Source organism: Vigna angularis, chromosome 4 (genome assembly GCF_016808095.1).
Source record: "Vigna angularis cultivar LongXiaoDou No.4 chromosome 4, ASM1680809v1, whole genome shotgun sequence".
Taxonomy (NCBI): Eukaryota; Viridiplantae; Streptophyta; class Magnoliopsida; order Fabales; family Fabaceae; genus Vigna; species Vigna angularis.
Window position 1 is genome coordinate 30,745,353 of NC_068973.1, and position 24,253 is coordinate 30,769,605.

General features: G+C 31.8%; 2 protein-coding genes across 2 annotated transcripts; one reads left to right on the forward strand and one right to left on the reverse strand.

Moving 5' to 3' along the window:
• Nucleotides 1–2,413: 2,413 nt before the first annotated feature.
• LOC108332204 (uncharacterized) lies at nt 2,414–8,432 on the forward strand. Its single transcript, XM_017567391.2, has 9 exons — nt 2,414–2,700; nt 2,782–2,887; nt 3,469–3,773; nt 3,879–3,984; nt 4,075–4,437; nt 4,687–4,763; nt 4,847–4,971; nt 6,640–6,918; nt 8,161–8,432. The coding sequence occupies exons 1-9, from the start codon at nt 2,600–2,602 to the stop codon at nt 8,178–8,180; spliced, it is 1,482 nt and encodes a 493-aa protein (XP_017422880.1). The 5' UTR covers nt 2,414–2,599; the 3' UTR covers nt 8,181–8,432.
• An 8,704-nt stretch (nt 8,433–17,136) lies between these two features.
• Nucleotides 17,137–20,687, reverse strand: LOC108330651 (WAT1-related protein At4g08300). The gene is made up of 7 exons (XM_017565155.2): nt 20,381–20,687; nt 20,210–20,272; nt 18,906–19,022; nt 18,265–18,517; nt 17,925–18,083; nt 17,655–17,806; nt 17,137–17,567 (listed from the first exon to the last, which is right to left on the reverse strand). The coding sequence occupies exons 1-7, from the start codon at nt 20,590–20,592 to the stop codon at nt 17,351–17,353; spliced, it is 1,173 nt and encodes a 390-aa protein (XP_017420644.1). The 5' UTR covers nt 20,593–20,687; the 3' UTR covers nt 17,137–17,350.
• Nucleotides 20,688–24,253: the final 3,566 nt, after the last annotated feature.

Consider the following 24,253-nt stretch of genomic DNA (forward strand, 5'->3'; position numbering starts at 1 on the left):
TATATATATATATATATATATATATATATATATATATTTATTGACATACAAGGTTAATCCGTTAAAGCGCCCTTTGCCAATTGGAGAAAGACCCTAGACTAGGACTTTCTCCTATTCTCACCACATGAATTATCTATCTCTATTTGAACTTGATGATAATTAGAGTGTTAGGATAACCCTCTAGAATTAAGTTGTATACATTCATACTAACAACACTTTAAACTATCAATAAGAATTTCCTTTTTGGAACTCTTTTCCACACTTTTAATTATACATAACTTCCTATAACATAATGGGCAAACACATGAAACCATTCAACATCCATCAAAGTGTCAGAACAATGCATTAAGAATCACAAAACAACTTGAAAAATCACCTAATCAATAACCTACCAAAAGGGAGCCAATGCTTAGAATGAGATTCCTAGGTGCCAAAGGCGACTAGAATGAGGCGCTCAACGCGAACGAGTCAGGGAGCTCACTAGAATGTGACGCTCAGGTGCCCTTAAGAGGGGGCTCAACGCCATGACAATCCCTAAAACACCACTAATATGATTTTTGCTACCCTTTACACATATTTAAATGGTTTATATGATGTCCTAGACCCAGATAATACTTTAAGAACATGCTTCTAGCTTAAAATGAATGTTCTACACTAAATTTACCAACTCTAACTCACCCTGAACTCACTTTCACCTATTCTCATGTAAAGTTAAACATTTGATGGGTCCAAACAAGTCATAAATTGTTTAACAACAGACCCAAACTCCCTAATTGAGTTCAAACCTCCTATTTCACAATCTCATTACTCAAAACCCCTAATTTTCACTTAAAACCATCCAAAACACCACCAATGGACTACCACTTATTTTTAGATTGGATTCCAACTAGTTCACAATTTTGATAAGTCTCGGTTAACACCACATCGGACCGGAAATACCAGATTTCTCAATCCAACCTTTATCTTAAAACTTGCATATTAAAACCTCCATTCTTAACTACAAAACCCATAGCTTTGATAATTCATTACTCCATAAACTTTGCACAAAATTCCAGATATCAATACAACTTCATAACATACAATTCATGATAGCAATAACATCAAAATTATATCGCACCAGAAATCAATCATCAAATACCCAAATATAATCATTTAAATAAACTAACATTAACATAAATATTGTAATTATACTTAATCAACTTAACATACATACAAGCACCAAACTTACACAACAACCATAATTTAAAGATAGCCAACTAGCTTGCTTCTCTTACCTTACACTAAAAGCATCGAAACCCTTGCTTCTGACTCAAGGAATCCTAGAAACACCTACAAATTGAGAAATTAAAAATAAATCGAGTCCTTAGGACCACTAATCAACAAGGGACAAGAAAAAGAAGGTGGATGACAATGCGTCACCCCTAAACTAGAGATTTTTAGAAAACGACAACAAAAGGAAAAATGAGCAGAAACTTATTTGCTCTAAAGAAGAAATTGATCGGGTAGAAACGTAAACCTCGCGACTGTGATCATTTAGGCACCTCTTGATCCTTAAAGAGATGACTGAGGAGTTAAAAAAGGTAAAGAAAAGAGAGAGAACTCAGAGACATGGTTTTAGAGAAAAGAAGACTGTGTTTAAATAATTGACGAATTTTAAAAAATCCTATTTATTTTGGATTATTTTAAAATCAAAATTAACTCTGCCTCATTATTTTAAAACACATATAAACTCTAATACTCAAATTACACATATCAACTCTAATACTCAAATTTCTAAGTTCTTATAAGAAAAGATAGAAGACAATTGTGTTTAAATAATGAGACAAATTTTAAGAAATTTTATTTATTTTATTGAATTATTTTAAAATTAAAATACTCTGTTTTATTATTTTAAAACACATCTCAACTTTAATACTCAAATTTTTAGGTTGTTATAAAAAGAGGTAAAATTGTAAATGTAATTATTTTAATTTAAAAAACAATTATTTAAAGAATAACATGAGAAAGAAAATGTGTACACCAAAAAGATAATTCTTAAAATACTTATTTTATTCTTAAGTTATTATTTTTAAAATTTATTTTTATTATTTGTTTTCTTTTTAAATTTAATATTTTTTAAAATTAAATTAACCATTTATAATAATAAAAACTTAAAAGTACAGTTACAGTATGGAGGGTAAAAAATGAAAGTAAGAGGGAATTCAGTGATAAAAAGTTGAGATTTTGAAAAAGAAATTCATTGACATCGTTTTTTTTGAAAAGAAGAAGAAGTTTTAACATAAAATTCAGAAGTAATTAATTTGAGATTTATAAAAATGATTTCTTTAAAGATAGGACAATGGGTATTAAAAATCGTCAGTGGGTATTAAGTCCTCACATAAAAATTAGGAGAAAATAGCAAAATAAAAGAAAAGTGGAAGAAAGTTTGAGAATTAAATAATCAGTGACGAAGGAGAAGCATACGTATATCCATCTAATGGGGCACATCAGAAGCTCTGGTATTTCGAACACAGTACTGAGAAAGTGTACCCTAATTTGAATACAATTCATGCAATTTCACGCCAATTAGCGGAGTGAGAATTGGCAGCGAGAAAAAAACATGGCCGAAGACAGTGAGGGGATGAAGAAAGGGGAGAATATAGAGTCTCAGATTGAAACCGCTATGCGCTCTCGCGTCTCTCACTTCAAGGAACAATCCGAGTAAGTAACTTTTCTTTTCTTTCTTCTTCTTCCCTCTCATTATTCTGAAATCTTTCTTTATGTTTCGCCTTTTGAATGCAGCTCTCTGACGTTCGAGGGTGTTCGTCGATTGCTTGAGAAAGACTTGGGATTGGAGGAGTATGCTCTGGATGTGCACAAGAGATTTATTAAGCAATGTTTGCTCAAGGTACTCCTTTTCTTCTCAATTCAAATCCCTAATTTCAACATAGTCAGAATGCGTAAGTGGAAGCTTCTAGGGCTTTATAGTTTTTCTGTTGTTCACTAGTGGATGCACACGATAGCCAACCCTAAGTGCTCAACGATTAACCTCGTCGGCATTACAATTAGGAGCGTTCTGGAGTGGCGGAGTTCTCTTTTGAATCTTATGATTCAGAGTCTGGTCTACTGTTGGATAACATGTGGTAACTGAATAAGTTGGTTGTCAATCTCCATGTGAAATTCAACTCTGCCTTTACTTAGTCTTAAGGGATTGCCTTTCTCTTTATTTAACCCGAACCTCAATGTGGGGGTGTTTAACCGGGTTTTTATATGATTATTAGTATAAGTACGATTGACAAGTGTATGGTGTCGAATAGATTATTTACTACTACAGCTACTATTTGCCAGTAGTGACGATAACACTTTGCTTTGTAATATATTTGTATTGCGATTGGTTTAGTCTTTATGAATTCTGATGTTACCAAGAATGATTGGATTTTGTTCTTATTTCTCAATATCAATGTGTTTTTTTTACCTCATTGCTGATAGTCCTTAGAAGGGATCGTTGATGATGATGCCCCAAGGATATCGGAGAAGGCAGGGGAAAATGGTGCAGGTACACAAGAGTCAGAAGAACCAAAAGAAAAGAGTGAATTAAAAGATGAGAAGGATGTTTGCCTTGAAGATGAGGAGAAAATGGAAGACTCTCCTGTGTTAGGTCTTCTTAAAGAACAAAAAAGGGCTAAACTTGAAACCAAGGATGATAAAGGCAATGGAAACAAAGTAGTTCCAAGTGAAGCCCTTATTATGAAAGCTGTTAGAAAAAGATCTTCGTACATCAAGGCTAATGCAGAGTATGCTGCTATTCTTTCAATTATTTATCACTCTGATCGCTTTTAATGAAATGCACTGCGTGTCCTTACTTTGGTTAATTTATGCACACCAATTGTTAATTTCAGGTCAATCACTATGGGTGGTCTTCGTCGACAATTGGAGGAAGATCTGAAACTTGATAAATTTACTCTTGATCCCTTTAAGAAGTTTATAAGTCAACAGCTTGATGAGGTGAGTGAAAAATCTTTTAAGTCTCATTGATGCCAATAAGAAGCACAAACTCACTATCTGATGCTTAGCATGTCTCTTTCAAATGTGAAGGTATTAGCGTCTTCTGTAGTTTCAGAACCCGCTAAGAATGCTAAGAAAATTGAAAAAAAAAAACCTGATACCAAAGTAACTAAAAAGGTCAGCGGTGAAGAAAACTCTGATTCTTCAGATAAGGAGACTGATGAGGACGGGAGTCAGGAAGATGAAGTTAAACCTAGGAAAAAGGTTGTTCCTAAAGGAAAGGTTAAGACTCCTGTCCAATCCAAAAAACGCAAAGGAGAGGAGACTGATCTGTCCAGTAAGAAAAGGATCAAGCCTGCTAAAGCAGCCTCAGAAGAGATCAGTGATGCAGAGGATAATGGGAAAAACTCTGAAGATGATCAGTCCCATTCATCATCCGAGAAAGCTTCCAAGGTCATACTAAATTATTGTTTTTGTGCTGATTGCAATAGGAATCCCTAGTATAAGTTGTGGCCATAGTCATAATTATTGAAAAATTACTATCTATTTGCTGAATAACAACCCTTGCATTATTAATCTTGTCCTTTTGTGTGTGAATTTCCTTGAAGCTGTACTCCACATTTTATTTAATTTCTACTAGTTAAGATCTATATGAGGTTTATTTCATCGAATTATAGCTTTCTTTTTTCTCCTGAACTACAGAAAAAAGAGGTTTCAGCCCCTGTCTATGGCAAACGTGTGGAGCACTTAAAGTCTGTTATTAAAGCATGTGGAATGGGGTAATTTTCGTCTTTGGGTTCCCTTTTACGATCCTGGATATTTGTTCAGGATGATAGTTTGATGTTACGTATTTGTATCACAGTGTTCCTCCCTCAATTTACAAAAAGATCAAGCAAGTGCCTGAAAACAAACGGGAAGAACAACTAATCAAGGAGTTGGAGGAAATATTGTCTAGAGAAGGTTTATCTTCTAATCCATCTGAAAAGGGTGAGTTCATGTTTAGTAGTATTCTTCCATCCCTGGATCTGAGCTGTAATATTTCATCCTGATTGAAAAAATATGCATTCCTTTGTCATAGGAGCCCTTGGGATTGTGCTTATCAACTTTTGTGCAATTATCTTTCATGCAACCCAAACAATTGAAACCTTTGCTAATTTTAGATTGGTATTCTTTGTTTAGTTCTGATTAATTTTTAGATATGAGAAACCAAAATTAATTACTAGTGTTGTATCAGTTGTCCCATAATCTGTCGACAAACCTTTGCTGGTGTTGTCAACAAAATTAAATTGTCCTATAATTTGTCCATACTTTAAAATGAATTAATCTACGTGACATTTTAGGGCATTGCCTTCATTCAGTATGTATATTGTGTAGTGGAAACTTAACATCGCAACTCAGAAATAAAATTTGGACATTTCTGTTGAGATATGTTGTTTTCCTAGTAATATATTATTGGCATAAGATGTATGGAGACGGTTTAATTGAATAAAACTAACGTACCATGATAGTGTCAAAAGGCTCCTCGGTACGTGAATGTATGAGAGGGTGTCATTGTATACAGTCTTACCCTTAAAGAGACTATTTTCGGATTAAAACCCATTACCAATTGGCCACCAAGGTGCTACTTTACCTGTGCATTACATGTCCTCTACCAGTATAAATGAGGAGAGTTAAAAATGAGTATTTGTCCTTTAAATTTTAAGGTTTGGGAGGATTGGAGTGGTGCAGTTAAGTGTTCTAACTGTCGTAGATGCCATTTGTGGCTGGAGTGAAGAGAGTCCCGGAACTTTCACATCACTCCCATGATTGCTGTTCTGTTCCCTCAAATTATTTTGTTGCTACTGCCCTTCTACCTCTTCTCCATCCGTTCCTTCTACCCTCTTTCTTTGTCGCTGTGAAGCTGTGTTTTCCTCTCCATCTTTGCTTTCTAAACTTCCACCATGGGAGACTGGGCTGAGCTGCTGGAGTGTTAGAACCGGGCCTTAGGGTTATATCAAAGAAAAGGTTAGAATTGGGCCAATGGGCCCAAACACTTCTAAGTGATTTTCTCCTTTTTTTTTGTTTTGTTGGGCTCCTCTCGAGTCTAGTTTAGCCTATCTTTCCGTTTTTTAATAAAGCGTAGCATATTATATAATAAATAAACTAATGATATAAGTATATAAAAATGTAATGAACTATTTGAAGCATAACATGTAAGATACTAAACTAAATAAGTAATGATAGTAATAAAAACTAACTAAAACATTACAAACTATCTTAAATTAAACACTAATAGCACTAAAAATATAATAAACTAAACTACAATAATAAGAGAGTGCAATAAACTATTTAAAGTATAACATACTAATATACTATAAATTAAATCATTTTTATGACCAAAAAAAATTCAGAATAGCGGCTATCTTGTTATGTATTATATTGATATCACAGTTTCTGGGCTGGCTGATACACGCCAGTATATCTTGGATGTAAAATGCTTAATATCTTGAAAGCAGATGGTATTGTAATTTCACTCAACCTCAGAGGAGGTTGGGTTGGTCTAATCTTCCCTGTTTATTAGGCCATAATGGTGTGTCTACATTGAGCTGTAGATATGTCAGGCTTTGATTTAATGGCTACTATTTCCACTTTTCTGATGTTTACTCACTTACTCAGAAATCAAGGAAGTAAAAAGGAAGAAGGCAAGAGCCAAAGAACTTGAGGGTATTGATGTAAGTAATATTGTTTCAAGTTCTCGTAGAAGGTCAACAAGTAGTTATATAGCTCCTCCACCTCCAAAGCCCAAGGTTCCAGTTGAAACTAGTGGCAACGGGGCTGAAGACGGTGATAATGACGAGGACAATGACAATGAAGAGGATGAAGAAAACGAGGAAGAGGATAGTGGCAGCGATGAAGCTGAGGATGATGGAAGTCAGAGTGAAGAATTTAATGATGGTAAGTATAATTAAAGTATGTTAAGGCTTTTCCCTGGTTTAAAGTTATTGGTCATGTCAGATATCATAGATTCGGGAATCAAGTGTTCTGTAGTACTTTTTGTTGCGGTTGAGTAGTTTGCTGTTAATAATAATAACTGCTTTGATAGGATGGAATTGTCATCGACAGAGGGTATAGTTTTCTTATAACCATAGTATTGGTATGAATTATTTATTTCAGAATGCAATGATTAATACTCGTGGTATTCCCCTCCCAATGTAGTTTATTTTTGTATCCAAAGCCACATCATCCATGTAACCAAAGTTCCATTTGGCAGTAGGTATAAATGATTTCAACATTTTATAGCATTGGGCCAGCCCTTGTAATTTAGGTTCCATTTGATACCTATCTGATATTGAAAGTATTATTTAAAATATCGGGACATTTTAGTCATCATCTCTGATGAACCGATGTTGTAATTTGTGATATATCTGTTTCCGATTCTTTAAGATGATTTATTGATATTTATCGATGAAATGTCTAATCTAATGAAACAGTGATGCTTTTATGATGCCAATAATTTATAATTATTTATTTTGACAATGTCTGAAAAATATAATTTTAATTTGAACCCCAACAATTGCAATTATATATTTATTATATTTTTAGAAATTTTATACATTTTAAACGTGTATCTGTTATATACTGTTATTTTAAAAATAGGTAAATTACCGTATTGGATATTCATAGTATTTGACACATGTCATATCCTTGTTATCATACGTCATCATCATTACTGAATTTCGATAAGGTCATTGTATTCTGGGACACTTGGATTGAACATGGCCTTGATTAGTAATCTGGGCTTTTGAATATGCTGAACACAACACGGACAATGGCAGCTAATCACAGCACAATTAGATAATCTTTGTTTACTGTAGGAAAATAAAGACTCTTTTCAAGTTTTTCCCTGAAGTTTTTAATAGTGGTGGGTGATGAAATATTTTGGGTTCATTCTTGCATTTCAATTTTCTAGATCCTTCTCTTAGCATCCTGTTACCCAATTTCCTTCCGTAGTTGTTATAGCTATTTCTTATTATAATAGAGAGGAAAAGGTGAGCCGCATTTATTATTACTCCGCTCATTGTGAAATAATTTTACGTCGCACTTTTGAAACTGTGGTGAATTATCTTCTCGCGATGTGTTACTTGGATTTTGTTTTTTCGTGAATCGGCCGTCCTTAACGTTCTCTGTTTTATGCAGACGAAGAAGACAGTGATTGAACTCGGGGAGATTTCACAATAATCAAGGCGATTTTTTCATAATTAATTAGGAGGTGATGGTGTATAATGTAATGTCTTGTAGTGTGTTTGGTCTTCCACCCTTTTATGTTCTGTTGTTCCAAAATAGCCATGTGATAATGGCCAGTACTTGTTGCTGGTTGCAGAAGTATTAATTTAGTTTCTTCCTTGGCAGTTGATAGGTACTTGTTTTGACAGTATTGGTTATAATTTAGTATATTTTGATTTGTCCTAGGTTTACAGATAGATTACCATATCTCAACCATAAGTAGGAGCATGGTCGTCTGTTGATATTTGTCTATGTTCTGTTTATCTTGCTTTTGAGGTCCACACTTAAGTTAAACCTGAGAATTGAGATGAAATTGAATTGTTTAAATCATTAGATTAGTTTGAAAGATACAAATTGAGATTTCTGTTTGAGAAAAATCATATTTTATTTTAAATTATAACCCCAAATTTGAACCGAGATGGTGGATCCCGTTTATGTAGTTTGACGTCGTTGGACTGTGTTTTTGGCTCGTTGGATGAGAGTATTTGCCAGGGCGCCTTGATTTCTATACCATGTGAGTTGCCAACGATGGACATTATTTGTCTTTCAATGACCTTTGGTCGGATTCTACTTTGGGTTATCATTATCGAAAAAAAATCAACACAAGACTGACCAGCATAAAAGTTCTTAACATGACTGAAAATTGTAACGTAAATTTCATTTGAAATCACTGAGTATTAGATAATATAAGGGTTTAACATGCATTTTGATTGACTAATTTCATTATCTTTAATTTCTTTTTAGTATTTTCATTCAAATTGATATGGAACTAATAACAGTGTGATCATACTCGATAAACTTTAAATACTGTCAACTGTATGAAAGCATCATTTATATAATAAAAAAACCTATTGATTTAATAGCGTATAATCCTTGGAATAAAAACGGTAAAGTGATGAAGAATTTAAGAAAAACAGACTATTTGATCTTATCAAATGTTTTTTATTGATACAACTGCACTTGCAAGTCTTTTAACGAAGTAACAAAACATTGGTTCAGGCTTTATGGGTCGAGTAATCAAGCAAGAATGTGAAGCTTGATTCTTGGGAATGACATGAGGATCTTCTTGGTTCAAAGACAATTATAATTTTAATACTTTTAAGTAGTTATTAATACCGTTTTAAATGTTCTTAGAAGTTTATTAAATGTACGTTTGTATAAAACTTCTCTACAATATCATGAAAATTAGAGTATAGTACATTCTTATCTGAAATTACAATCTTATTGAAAGAAATAACCCATCGGAACCGAAGAGTACAAGAATGAATTTTCCCTAATTAATCTATCAAAACATCTAAATATTTAACTCAGATAAGTTGTTAACTAATGGGTTACTTATATTGTGATTCTTTAAAATATTTTTTTATAACTTTTTAAAAAAAGTTGGTTCAAATGAAATTGGATTTGGTTTCCTTAATCCAAATCTTGAATTTAAATATTTTAAATGGATAAAAAGGTGGAAAAAGAAATTTCACTAAAAATGACAAGTCAGTTGTTTTTTTTTTTATATATACATATTATTAATAAAATTTGTAGATAATCCATACCAATAATATGGTTATAAAAAACTTTACACCCGTTAACATCGTTATAAAAAAAGTGGTAGGAAATGACTCGTTATCTACACCAAATTCTAGAAATACCATTTAACTTGCATCTCGTACTTTCCGATTTTCCCCTTTCAAACGCAAGAGACACCACTTATGTTCATATTTCCTAATAAGACAAAAATCTCGGCAATAACTAAAAGTGCTTATATGTTCAAATCAACTCAAGAATACAAAACGAACTAATTAAATTCGTTAGGATTTTAGTCTAATTAATTCATCATAACATAAGTGATTTACAAATAAAATGAATCCAAACCAAACTAATAATACGAATTTTTCATTTATTGATTATTATGCATGAAACTTTGTGTTATATATATATATATATATATACATATTTTTTTTTCTTGTATACTATATTGTCTTGATACGCTAATAAATGATGAATCAATCAACATGTTCAAATTGATTTGCAATGTATTTGTTCGTATTGATGCTTAACATAACTCTTATTAAAAAATAAAATAAAAAAGTGGATGTAAAAAATTACAATAAAACATTGTTTGCACCTTTTAACAATAGAACTATATATAAATTTTAGATAATTATTTTTCAAAACATATACATATACTACGAAACCCAATCGATTTATAATGAATCAACCTATTTTAGTCAGGTTGATTTAGTTTATACAAAAAAAAAATAAAATTAATCAATCAAAACTGATGAAGTTTAATTAATTATAATTTTATTTTATTCCTAGTCTGATCCAAACTGAATATCTTAGAAAAGGAAATATCACTTAAGTCAATACTTCCTAATAATAAGAGAAAAACTGAACAGGGAGACGCTACTTAAGTTGTATTTCTTTATTAGAAGAAAAATCTTACATAATAAAATCACCCCATTTTCATATATATATATATATATATATATATATATATATATATATATATATATTTTGTTTCACATGATAAAATATTTTTAATTATTAATTTGACTAGAAATCCTACTTTATACTTTATATTCAATCATCGACACCACGTTTAATTAATGATAAACGAGTGATCAACAACTAAATGATTTACACTTTCTCAATTATAAAAATTAGACAACTAAAAAGCAGTCGATTGAAAAAACAAAAATTACATATCGAACATTGTAAGAGAAAAGAAATGCAATTTTTTTTTTCACGAAATAATTAGGTTTCATGCATGACTGGCTTTGCACATAGCGTGGATATTAAATGCAAGTGTTGGCTTCCTTTCAAATCGATCAAACTACTTTCTAAAAGTCCTTGTTTCTTTTAAATAACACTTTAAAAGTGACTTTGTGAAAAATTAAACTATTTACGTTTTTTTTTCCCGAAGTGCAGGTTCATTTATTAATAATATAAATATGTAGTATCGATATATTAAATACATGTTTTAGTAACTTCACGGCTAGATTTATAACCAATAATAGGTTAAATGCAAAAATGTGATGAAATAGCGAACAATTATATACTATGTTACGTATGTAATATTTTCTTACCGTACAATGAATCATAGATATAATAATTTGTAAAGGGTATTAGCTTAAAGAGTAGATGTTGATATTCATCTAAATGTGACTCTGCCACTTAAAAAAGGCACATATTTTTGTGGTGCACTAAATTAAAGCTTCTGCATTATGTAAGAAAATAATAGTAAAGTAGGAAAAAGAAAAAAAAAATTTAAGAGCTTTTTGATGCAATTATAGAATTAATTAAACTTAGAAATGTGTGATGTGATTGTAACTTTTGAGAATTGTTTTCCTAACCACTATATAAAATACGTGTCACAAAACACAAACTTTATGAGAGAAATAACGTAGCACACAAAAACACGCTCAATAATGCTACAAATGTTTCGTTTGAGATTGCTCATGCAAAAAAGTGGTGGTCGTGACTAGGTATTTTGATGTTGGATTTTTTCGAACTTTGTTGATGTTAAACAATTATAAAGCCATTGTTATCTCTAGAAAAGTACTATGGTCTTTATTTCGGTCAAAAAGGTGAGTTTTCTTTAGCAAGAAAGTATCGTCAATGTGTCTGGGGCATGCACACTTTAATCTTGTACAATAATAGATGCATCATCTTATGCCCATTGTAGCTATGGTGTCTCCTCCAAACTCCAAACAACATTATGAAATCGCCATCGATCATGCATCCACCTTAATTTAACACCATTCTGCATTTGTACTTATCTATCACGTTCACTTCGAATTCAAGAAAACTCGCAGAATTTCAAAAGTTCAAGAAGCCTCTAGCATCTCTCTATCATTAAATAGTTCTCAACAAATTGAATAATGTATTTCTAATTCAAATAATTAGTTAATCGACATGCTAATTGTTTGTGAGAGATTCTGAGTCGACTAGATAAATTTATAATATAATGTAGATATCTCATCTTATAAATTAAATTTATAAGATAGAGTTGGTTTCTTAAGATAATATCAAAGTTACTGAAATTTATTTTAATAATATTTATTGTTCGTTATATTGAAAGTTCTACCTCAACTAAATATAAAGATAATTTAGATTATATAAGTGAATACAAACCTTTTCTTACAAATTGATTTTATAGAGTTAAATTAGATTTAAAGTTTACTTCTTAACATATTAAAACTAATATGTTATGTTATATTTTATTGAAGAACTATCATATTAATATTAATATCTAATTTTATTTTCAATATGATAACACAAAATTTATAATATATAAATAGTGTAAAACATACCTTCCAATAGAAGATGTTTTTGAATTTGAAAGTTGAAGGGTGGAAGCAACTATAGTTTGAGATAGATAAGTTGGGGAGATTTGATAAGCTATGATGAAGGGTTAGTCGGACCTACAAGACACTAAGAACATGAGTTGGAGATGATTAGCTACCACTTTTCATAGCAAGAAAGTTGGGGTTGCGTAGGAGTGTGTGAAGAAACTTGTGTATCTGAATCTCATGTTCTTGCTATTGCTGAGGACATTCTAGAACAAAAGTGGTACCACCAATAAAATTCATGGAACTGAGAATGGAAACCCAAATCATCCACCAATTTTGGGTGCAAATATTCAACTCAGAATCTAAATAATTTTGTGGCAAAATCCTCAAGATTCTCATAATTAATTTACTGATATTTTTTCTTTCCTGTGCCGTGATGTTTAGCAGTTAGATATGATGTTGTTTGTGTGCTTACCAACATTGCAAGGATTATAATGGACTTGGCCGATACTGGGTTATACTATGGGGGTAAAAGCTAAAATTCATGTAGATATAAGATATCTATGGATAATATATATGTGGAAATTTTAATTATTGATGTGATGAATTGTGAGTATAATTGATTTATATTACTCATTAATAATTGTTTTTCAACACATACATTATCCATCTATATCTTATATACATATGAATTTTATCTCCTTCCCATACACATGATGCATTTTTACTTGAATTTTATTTTAAAAATTATTATTTTTATCTAAGTTTACATTTTAATTTTTTTAAAACAATTTTATCCCAAATTTACAAATAAAAAAAAATTAAAATCAAACCGAGGACACATTATTTTATGATTAATTATATGCAAATTTTGTGACACAATCATGTATTTTATTTACAATTTTTTCTATAGTTTTTGAGCATACGATCTAATCTTAATGAAATGATTTGTTTTAAATAGAAAACATTATTCGATTGAAAATTTAAATGTGGTTTAAGTTTTATATTAATTAAAAATGAAAAAAATTATAAATTTATTTTCTCAAAATTTTAGATTAAAATATTGTTATAAATTTATCATATATAAATTAAATTATATTTCATTGATGTTGTAGTTTTTTTTTTAAAAATTTAATAAACCAAAACGTAAAGAGTGTGAGATAATGCTGCATGCATATCCTATCCCCCAACTTGTAGGTGTAAGAAGTGTGTCTCAATCTGCCTACTTCCAATGGAACAAAGCAATTTGGGAGATGACATGGAAACAACAGAGAGAGAGGAACAATGATCCTTAACAGTGAACTGCAAATGTTATGTTGGTCGTGGGAGGAACTTAGCAGGAAAAGTGGAGATGACGTAGGGCTATAATAATACTGCTCTCATGACCTACCACCCATGGACATTGGAAAAGCATCCCATCAAGTTGAAACCTACACACTTCAACTTGTCACAACCCTTTTATTGCAAACCAAACCAAGTTTCCTAATTCAATGCATCCATCCTCTAAGTAAATTATTGGAAGAAAACAATATAATTTTATTTTATAGACTTCCCTTCTGAATACACTGTTTAAATGCCTGCTTCTCATAACATTTTCATCTTTTTATTCAATGCATTCATTCATGCTAAAGTTAATTTTTATTTATTCAATGGTATCTTCTGTCTTGCTGCATGTGAAGTGTAGAACATTAGATCCCTCACGTGTTGCTTAATTAGGAGGAGAATCTTTGTGACAGAGTTAAGGTGGAAGGAATCTGAATTGATTCTCTTGGTTGTACAAGTACTACTGTTTGAATCAATAATGGAATTGCTGACACGAAAACCACATCGTCAAATCCTAGAATATTTTGTACTAAAAAAATCCTCCAACATTTGACACATATGCATATACACATACTGCCATATCCAGATAATAATTAATGTTAGGTGTAGTTCTCATCAACCCACACCATCATTCTAACCTTAATCCTTTAAGTGAGAGAACTTAAGTCCCTTGACTCCACTATCAATTAACTTAATGGTACGATCAAGTTTCTTGCTTTAAGAAAAATTAAGGGTTTTCATTATCTCCAATCCTTTTTACCCTATTCATACGTATACAAAGTCTTTTGATGGTTCTCTTTATATCAATATTCAATCAAATTCCTCAATTATAATTGCGTAAAGAAAACGATAAAATTAAATTATCGAACAAAAAATAAACATTACACTTATTGGAGTCTTTCTCAGTCTCAAAATTTCAGCATTTAAATGTATATTTTGGAAGTATGATTCCAAAAGCATTGAAACTTTTCCATAATATGTTTTAGACAGAGGTGTTGTCTAAACATAAATAAATTAAGCGCTTACAAAACTTATCCATTTTCCTTTCTGGTTTGACTTAAGTTTCTCTAAAATGAGTAGCTTAATTCAGCCCTAAAACAATGCCACTTCTTGTTATCTTGGGATAGATATTGAAAATGGACTTTAAGCCTAACTCAATCCCACAAAACCAACTTGTATAGTGAGATTTGCACTCCACTTATATATTATAATTTGACTTTATTTCTAGTCGATGTGAAACTTCCAACATACCCCTTCATGCCAATGTATAAACATCTTGACCGTGAGAGTAGAATTAATGGGTGGTACGATAGTGACCCAACAACGGGTGAAACACAATGTCCACATAAATCTCATTAGGATAAGCTCTAAACATGATTCTGATACCATATTATGTTGTCCAATTTTCGATTACTTAAGTCCGCATAACAAACATCATTTTTCCTATTATTCATGAAAGTTCTTAACTCTTTTCCAAGTGATCACTCGACCGACACCTTCAAAAGCTAGCAAACTATAACAAATATTAAGTGCAAAAAATTGACTTCAAACTTAAAAAAATAATTTATTAACAGCCAAAATAAAACGCGAACGCAATTAAAATATAAAAACACAAAAGATGTTAAAAAATAGTATTTAAAATACTTCTTAAAAAATAAAGATAGATGACAATTAAAAATAATAGTTTATAAGATAGCTAGATTAAATGTGGAAGTTGCATTTATGAACTATACATATCTAGTTCTTTTTTGCATTGATAAACTCGGCCTTACTCAATTTAAGTATGGTCTTACTCAATTAAAGCTCGACACTACTCATTTTAAGCTTGATCTTACGAATTTTAAGCTTGACCTATGGTATTTTTATTTTGCTGATAATTTTTATCCATTAATACATCATTGTTATAGTGAACATCCTTTTTCTTAGACCCACTCAACAACTCTCAATATTGTTTTTATTTTAGTTTTTTAATATCATTTAATTACAAATGTATCATATATATGTATACATACATACATATATATATATATATATATATATATATATATATATATATATATATATGTATATTTATGACATCAGAATGTAAGAAAAATAATAATTTACATTTGAACACATTTTTCTCTAAAATTTCTAAAGGAAGAAAATATGAAAAAGAATAATAATTTTTTTATAAACTAAAAAATAATTTAAACACAAGTTAAAATAGAAGTTTAAAAATTTATATAAGATTTAAAAAAAAATTAATTTGTATATAATGTAATTATAATTTATAATTAATTTGAATTTTTTCATATTTTGTCTAGAACTTTTTAAAATTTCATTCGAATAAAAAAAATCACAATTCAATACAGAAATGGTAAAATATAATTTTTAAAAAATATCAAATTTTAATAAATACTATTAGGCGATGAAGTTTAAGCTAACTCAAGTATAATTTTAATCATATATATACTTTTAAATATTTCTAGAGAATTTCCGTAGTGATGTTTCTTTTTTTAGGGTACAAGCCGTCGCAAGGTTGAAAACGTTGAGTCTCCGCAAACCTTTTAAACTTCTTCCCATCATTAGGCAAACGTAGTACTTTATTATAAATATTAATATTTTTCTTTTAAAAAAATGCGACATTACTCTTTCTATACATTTCGCATTGGATGGTACGAAAATAAAATATTTAGAAAAAGAATGCGTGGAAGTAAAATGTTCGTTTCACATACTAGTTTAAACAATTTTCGTAAAGAATCTCTTCCCACAATTTATCTTTTTCCTATATAATTAATTTGCTTCGGACAAATCTCGAGTGCTGTTTGGATTTGTTCTATTGACAAATCCGATAACACTTTGCACCAAAGAAATTCTACAAACATTTGGTATACAAAATATACGCCGAATGACCTCATGTTCCCATATATATTATAGGATCAAATCATCCAGTACCTAATTAATTTTCTTTTTCCAACTTGTTAGAAAAATTCATTTTCGACTCGATTCTCTTGAGTTAATCCACGTAAAATAAAATTTAATTAACACATCATATATCCCTTAATAAAAAATAAAATCTGATTAAAACCTAAAGTGAACAAGGAAGTGCGTTTGATTTTTGTTTCACAGCCTTTAGACTCAGAATCTTGGGGATTCCCTTTTGGAAAATGTGATAACGAAAAACCATTTTCACAGCTATATCTAGCTTGGTAGAAGTCCCCGCATGTTTGATTTTGTTTTATAAATAGAATCTTTGCTTTGAGCACCTGACATAATGACACATGTGACAGACAAGTACTAGAACATTAGTTATTGCATTATTTGATTCACATTATACTTTCCGAAACACGGAAGAAAGTAAAAGGGAAAGAAGAAGACACAATGAAAATGAAAATGAAAATGAAAGGAGTGAGGAAGGTAAAGATTTTCACAATGAACAAAATCTTTCTTGACCTCAATCTAGGTAAGCTAAAAGGAAAATTTATAGTGGTAGTCCTATGAAAGGACCTTCATGATAAGGTTGTTGGTGGGACACCTTTCCTCAACACCTCATCTGAAACATTGATCTCAAGCCCATAAAAGCTGTCTGACGCTGATTTTGTACTGTCCTTCATTGGCAATCCTTGGTTTGCTTCTTTCCCTGTTTCTGTTGTGTTCACACGGTCTTTGCTTTTGCCCCACACCACAGTGTAAAGTCCGCACACGATCAGAATAGCCCCAAATATACTGAAAACACACACAACAACTTTAATTACCCCATTAATGATTAACTGTTTGATGCTAATTAATTTTTTTTTACGAGATAACACAAACCTTCCAAGATGAACTTGTTCGGCTAAAACAAGAGAACCCAATGCAGCGGTGATTATCATACATAGAGGGCTGAAAGATGTCACAAACACTGGTCCACGTTCCCTGGTCACAACCCCTTGTACATAGTACGCCATTCCAGAACAAATCACCCCCTGGTTATTATTTATCACAATTAGTTACTTTAATCACTAACTCAAATCATCATCATCATCATGCATTGGCTTTACTTTTAATTTAATTACTAATTACTAATGAAATCAAGGTACTCACAGAATACACGCAAGCAAGAAGCCTTGAATCCCAGCCTATGACCCAGACACTAAAGTCTCGTTCAAATATAAGGGATGCGATTGAACCCTCAATGATTCCCATTACGCAAATCCATGCTGTGAGTGAGAGCTCTGCTGGGTACTTCTTCAAAGTGAATGACTAAATCCACAAAATGGTAACACAAAGTCAGATTATTAACCACTCTTGGATAATTTCTTCAGTCTTTTACTTGATATTACTTCATCAACCAGAGAATAAATAGTTTTTGTTATGTAAAGTTTCATTGATTTCGATTTCTAATTAATCTGACATCTGCGTGAGTAGTTTTGACTTTGCTTACTTGCAAAATGAAGAAACCAGCCCAACTGGCACAACTTGATATGAGCATGACTGTGCCAACCACCCAGTGTTGATCAGAGGGTTCAGTGGTACTACTGCTAGAGTTCCCGTGGCTGCTGATGGCTCCTCCACCCTTTATGATTTGGAAGGCAGGACCTTTGTACAGAGTCATAACCATAGCTCCTGAAACTGTTATAACCGTTCCAATGACCTTCGCTAGGCTGTGAAATTTTCTCAGGTTCACCTTCTCCAGCCTGGTCGGTACAATAGTTTTCATCTCGTTAATTATATTCACTAGAATCAATATCTTTCCACAGTAAATAAAAAAGCAAAGAATGGAAGAATCTTATTTGATATCCATATGCCTTGACAGCAGAAAATAGTGTTGTTTAATCCAAGTTGCATAAACGACAGCATTGGACTACATGGAATCTCATAAATCAAACTTTAATTAATGTTACAAAGGGTGTGTGGATATGGCAGAGAATAGTTTGTGACATCATTTGTCATGCATGCAGAGTGGTTTCCACAATGTCGGATCCTATTATTCTGTGGAATGCAATTAACTAGTAGCCTTTTCCCTTTGCGTAAGCACTCACACTTGTATTAATTATAAGGGTGGACAGTGATTGAAGGTTTTACCTGAAAATGAGAGCCATAATAAAAGTAATGGCCGGGAGGACATTAACTGTGGCGGATGCAAACGTTGTTGAAGTCATTTTCATTCCCATGTTGTACAAGTTCTGATCCAGCACTGGCCTGTTCCATTTCATCAAATCAAATTCTAAACAAAATCTCTTATTTTCGGGTGAACACGTGTGAGTGTGTGTGTGTATATATATATTGTGTAGTTCATGAGGAAATGGCAATAAAATAATTTTTTATTATATATCAATATAGACGCAGGAGTACAAATATTTACTGATAATTTGATTTAATTAACAGACTTTTTTTAGCTGCCAGATATCTTCAATTTTAGAGAGGAGTTAAAATTGATAAAGAAGAACATCTACGCTCCTCCCTTCTTCTGTCCCCTCCAAAGTATATGAATTCTCTTCTCGTTTTAATGTTTCCTTATCAATTACTATGTTGCGGTTAAATTTTGAAACAATATCTTTATGTCTCACTTTGATATGTTTGCGTCGCATTAGAATTATAAATACCTATTTTCTAAGTCTATATATCGCACTCAATTTTTATTTATGTGTAATTGCTCTGGTTGCTCATATCTTCACTTCGGCCTTGTACAGACCATGTTACCACCAACACACACCTGCCTTTGATTGCATTTCCGTACATTAAAATAATAAAAGGAATTAAAATTATTGGTAAGTAAGGAAGTAATGAATTTATGATTGGAAACTTTGCCTTTTGTTAATGATTATCTCTGGTGTATCATTTTCCTCGGTACGTGTTCTCTAGAAAAGGTGGAGCATTATGAAGGTCACTATCAGGTAATAAAAATGATAGATTATGCAGAATATATATATATATATAGATATATAGTGTTCATTTGATTTTAAACTTGAGGGTTTACCGTAAGAGATATTGACATGTATCATTTGTTTCTATTCTTAATCTTGTATTTATGGTTGCCAAATATATAAGAAAACAGTGCAAGAATGAAGCAACTGTAAGGATGAATATTCATAAAAATAAAAAAATTAAGAAATCCAATCAAAGATGAATATTTAATTGTTGGAATTCTTATTCCCTAGAATCTTTTATTTTCGTCACAACAAGAAGGAATATAAGTTAATGCTACTTCAACGAAATGAATAATAGAAAAGAAAAGTTTATATATGATATGCTTAGTCAGTTATATATTATGCATGCATGCATGTGAGATTAAAATTGCTATGACGAATAATAATTGAATCGATGAAGAGACTGAGAATATAAACAAGTTATGTATATATGAAAAGTGACTTTGATAAGAGGCTTACTCAAGGAAACCAAGTGCGACTATCCTGAGGAAGATGGGAAGAGTCATCTTTGGTCTTATTTTTCTGCAAAGATTGTGAACCGTAAGAAAACCTTAATTAAGAGAGAGGTGTTGGGAATTAAGAACAGCATTTAGTGGAACAGTGAAAGAAGAAGAGAGAAAGAAAAGATACCTTTCAAGGACAAGTGCAAAAGGGACTATGATAATGGCGGCAACTACGTGACGGTAGACTGAGAGTATCCAATGACTCATGCCATGCTTGAAAGAAACCATGGTGATGATATACATCCCTGAGTAGCCAAACTGAAGGGACAATATAGCAAGGTAAGGCTTCAGCTTGCGAAGCCCTTGGCTCATCTTAGCACCACCATTTTGGTCCTCCATCTTCTTTGTATGCACCAAGGTGACACACAAAAACACAGACAAACTCTCTCTAACGAGTTATGGGTTGTGACTCGTGAGTTTGTGGGTGACCCTCAAAACGAGAAATGCCCTTTTTATAAGCCAAAAAAGCAAAATAATTTAAAAAGAAGACCCCGTTTCACACAACACCTTTTTTGCCCAAGGCACTAATTCTCCCACTTCAATTTTCACCCTCAATGATTCCCCCTCACCCATTTTCCAATATACAAACACATTTTCCTAACAATTGCTAGGAGCAGAAAAGGTGAAGCAGATATTATTTGTCTATGGAGAAAATATTTTTTATTGTCCTCTTATTACAATTTCTGTTTCTTTATATATATTTTTTCTGTTTTGTTTAATTTATGGGAGTGGGAGGTGTTTCATTCATTGACCGCCAAATGGAATTTACGTTTAGTGCTTTGCTCATGACGCCAGCAATTATGTTCTATGTGGTGTTAAGTAGAGTGGGTGTTGTATATGTGGACACCATTTAGAAAGATGGATCAGTGAAAAATCATTCGTTAACTAGACATCTTTCACCTACGTTAATAAATATACAATACACGCATTGGATAGTTTAGTATTTATCAAAATTTAATAATAACAATTAATCCTTAGCCACTTGTTTCTATCTATGCACACATATGCGTGGGTGTTAATGATTGTAATTTAACCATCTTAATATTTTACATATATAGAATCTCATACTCAAATCTTGTTGGAGTGGGATTAAGATATATTCTATCATGGATATTATAACTCAAACAAAATTATTCAATACCCATTAAATAGCTCAATAATATTCTCTATTTAACATGAGTGTTACCACCACACGCCAAAATATTAAAGCTTGTTGTTGCAATTCAGATATGTATTTTTTGTCTATTGGATTAAATGACGACGACTTAACAAGAAAAGTCTTTCAAATGATAATATTTTCTCTCTTTTCTACTCTTTTTTTCCCTTATTCGACTATAATTTGAAAAAGACAAGAATAAACAAATAAAAAGAAGACAAAAAAACGATAACAACAGACTTAATTTTACCTTAATGTATAATTTGACTTTGGTGAGTACATTCACCCAAAATCAAAGATGGCAGAGTCGAGGTTTGCAAGTGGTTTATTTTCTACTCAACTAAAAATCTGATATGTGATTTTTTTTCTTATAATATTTTAAAAACTTGATTTCGTCACTAGTGTAGAAAGGGCTTTAGACGTTTGTTATTTTGGTCTTTTAACGTCAGATCCATACCCAACGTTTTTGCGGGTGACGTTAATCAGACGTCGGCTGAGTATACCCGACGTTTATACAGACGTCGGATGTAGGTATACCCGACGTCTATATAGACGTCGGATGTGGGCGTATGCCCGACGTCTATATAGACGTCAGATGTATATATATCCGACATCTATTGCGCTGGAACGTTTTGTCCATTGTAACTCATTGGATGTCTGTGTGTGCACTGACAGACGTATATAGACGTCGGACATGGCACTAACAGACGACCACGGGGTGTTTTTTTTTAAACTAATTTATTTTTACAATAAAACCACACTTGAAAAACAAAAAAATTGTCCCAAAACAGTATACTGTAATATATATATATATATATATATATATATATATATATATATATATATATATATATATATATATGCGTTTCAACTAAAGAAAGTTCTACTTAATCTAAAAAACAATCCAATACCAAAACTATCAAAATATAAACTTAAACTAAACCTAATAATGTTCAACAACAAATATAAGTGTTCCTAGCTCCATCTTTGCAGAAGATAAGCTGTCCACTCCTGCCTTATCTGCCTAATTGTATCCTCTGGTATAGGAGATGTACTCTTGAAGCGTTGCAAAATGAAGAAAGATTCATTATGATTTCATATATATATGTTCAAAGATGAATTTGATTTGTAATGTATTGAAGGTATGCATCACTACCTCATTCCAGTCATCTGTAATGGAAGCTCGGATGATGGTCTTAATCCAAGATATGACATAGAAGCCACATTCCAATGAATCTAGCTGCTTGTTACACTAAAATGAAAAACTAAATAGTCAAGAATTTAGATCATTCAATAACATAGAAAAGGAATTAGAACTATAAATGACTTACAACCTTTGGATACAAAACTTCAACTAGTTGACCTCGGGATTTACCCATAACTCTATTTAGATTGAAAACACAAAGTAAAATTAATATAATTATATTTATCATAAAAATTTAAGGTCAACATGAAATTCAAAGTCATTTTTGGAGAAACACTTACCCTTGAAGCATGCTTCTCAAGTCATTTCTCATCTTCATTTGCAGCGAACAAAACCATATAATTTTACATAGTTTGGGAATGATGACCATCAACTGCCAATGAGACTTATCATGAATCATAAATAGTTAGTAAACTAATTAAGTAAACTTTAATGAAATTTTACATAAAACAACAGATATCCATCAATGTATGGCACAAGGTATACGTCTCTTTTTGACTTATCCATCCATGTTTGCAAATAATATTGTTTGCTTTCAAGTGTGTTACCAGAAGGTTGATTGGTCTGAGGTTCAACAAATCCGTACATGGAAGACCAACCTTGGTCTACAACGATTGTGTCCATGTACTTAAAACAACAAAGTTAAGTTGTTAGAAACTAGCAATCTAAATAAAACTAACATGGAAGACAAAATTAACTATCTTACATGCACCATAGTTGAAGGATGAAAATATTCAACATCCTGTCTCCGCCAATGATCTTCAATGCATCATTCAATGTGATATATACTGGCACATGGGGGGAGCCCAAATACTCTGAAATCCCAGTATATTTCTAATGGTGCTCTCTTCAACCTGGGTAATCTTGTCATTAGCTTTGATAGAGGATCATCCTCCGCTTCAGCCATCTCATCATCTTCATCTATGACTGTATCATGCATCAGCTGCTTCTAAGGACGTGTGAACTGAAGATAACAATTTCAAAGTTATCAATAAATATTTTTAAATTTAACATAGAAATACTAATAATAAAAATATTATACTTGTGGAGTAGTAATGTGTGACATAATCAATGTCATTTCCAGGTTGTCTAGGACCCGATATCATCATGGACAACATCACATATTTTCTCTTCATGCACAACGAAGGAGAAAGATTGTATATCATCAACATAACTGGCCATGAAATGTGTTTGCTACTTAAGTTCCCATAAGGACTCATACTATCAGTTGCAAGTGTAAGTCTTAAGTTTCTTGGATCTACACCAAATTCTGGAAATGTTTCATCGATCTTCTTCCATTGTGGTGAATCAGTTGGGTGTCGAAGAAGATTATCGCACTTTCTTCCGACAACGTGCCATTTAAGGTTCTTTGCATCTTCCTTAATAGAGAACATACATTTGAACCTAGGTATTATAGGCAAATACCACATCACCTTAGCAGGTGCACCATCATTACCTTAGCAGGTGCACCATCATTACCTTAGCAGGTGCACCATCATTACCTTCATCACTAGTGTTTTTGTCAGATTTCTTTTTAAAACGGGATAAACCACATGTTGGACAATACTTTAACGAAGCAAACTCCTTTATGTACAAAACACAATCATTAGGACAAACATGTATCTTTTGATATTCAAGAC

Excerpts from the sequence above, each read along its gene's own strand:
- LOC108332204 (XM_017567391.2), top strand. The coding sequence starts at position 2,600 with ATGGCCGAAGACAGTGAGGGGATGAAGAAAGGGGAGAATATAGAGTCT. Across the intron at positions 3,985-4,074 it reads TAAGTCAACAGCTTGATGAG|GTATTAGCGTCTTCTGTAGT; the intron begins GTGAGTGAAAAA and ends TCAAATGTGAAG. Across the intron at positions 4,764-4,846 it reads ATTAAAGCATGTGGAATGGG|TGTTCCTCCCTCAATTTACA; the intron begins GTAATTTTCGTC and ends TTTGTATCACAG.
- LOC108330651 (XM_017565155.2), bottom strand. The coding sequence starts at position 20,592 with ATGGAGGACCAAAATGGTGGTGCTAAGATGAGCCAAGGGCTTCGCAAG. Across the intron at positions 18,518-18,905 it reads ATTATGGCTCTCATTTTCAG|GCTGGAGAAGGTGAACCTGA; the intron begins GTAAAACCTTCA and ends TGTACCGACCAG. Across the intron at positions 17,568-17,654 it reads GAACAAGTTCATCTTGGAAG|TATATTTGGGGCTATTCTGA; the intron begins GTTTGTGTTATC and ends GTGTGTTTTCAG.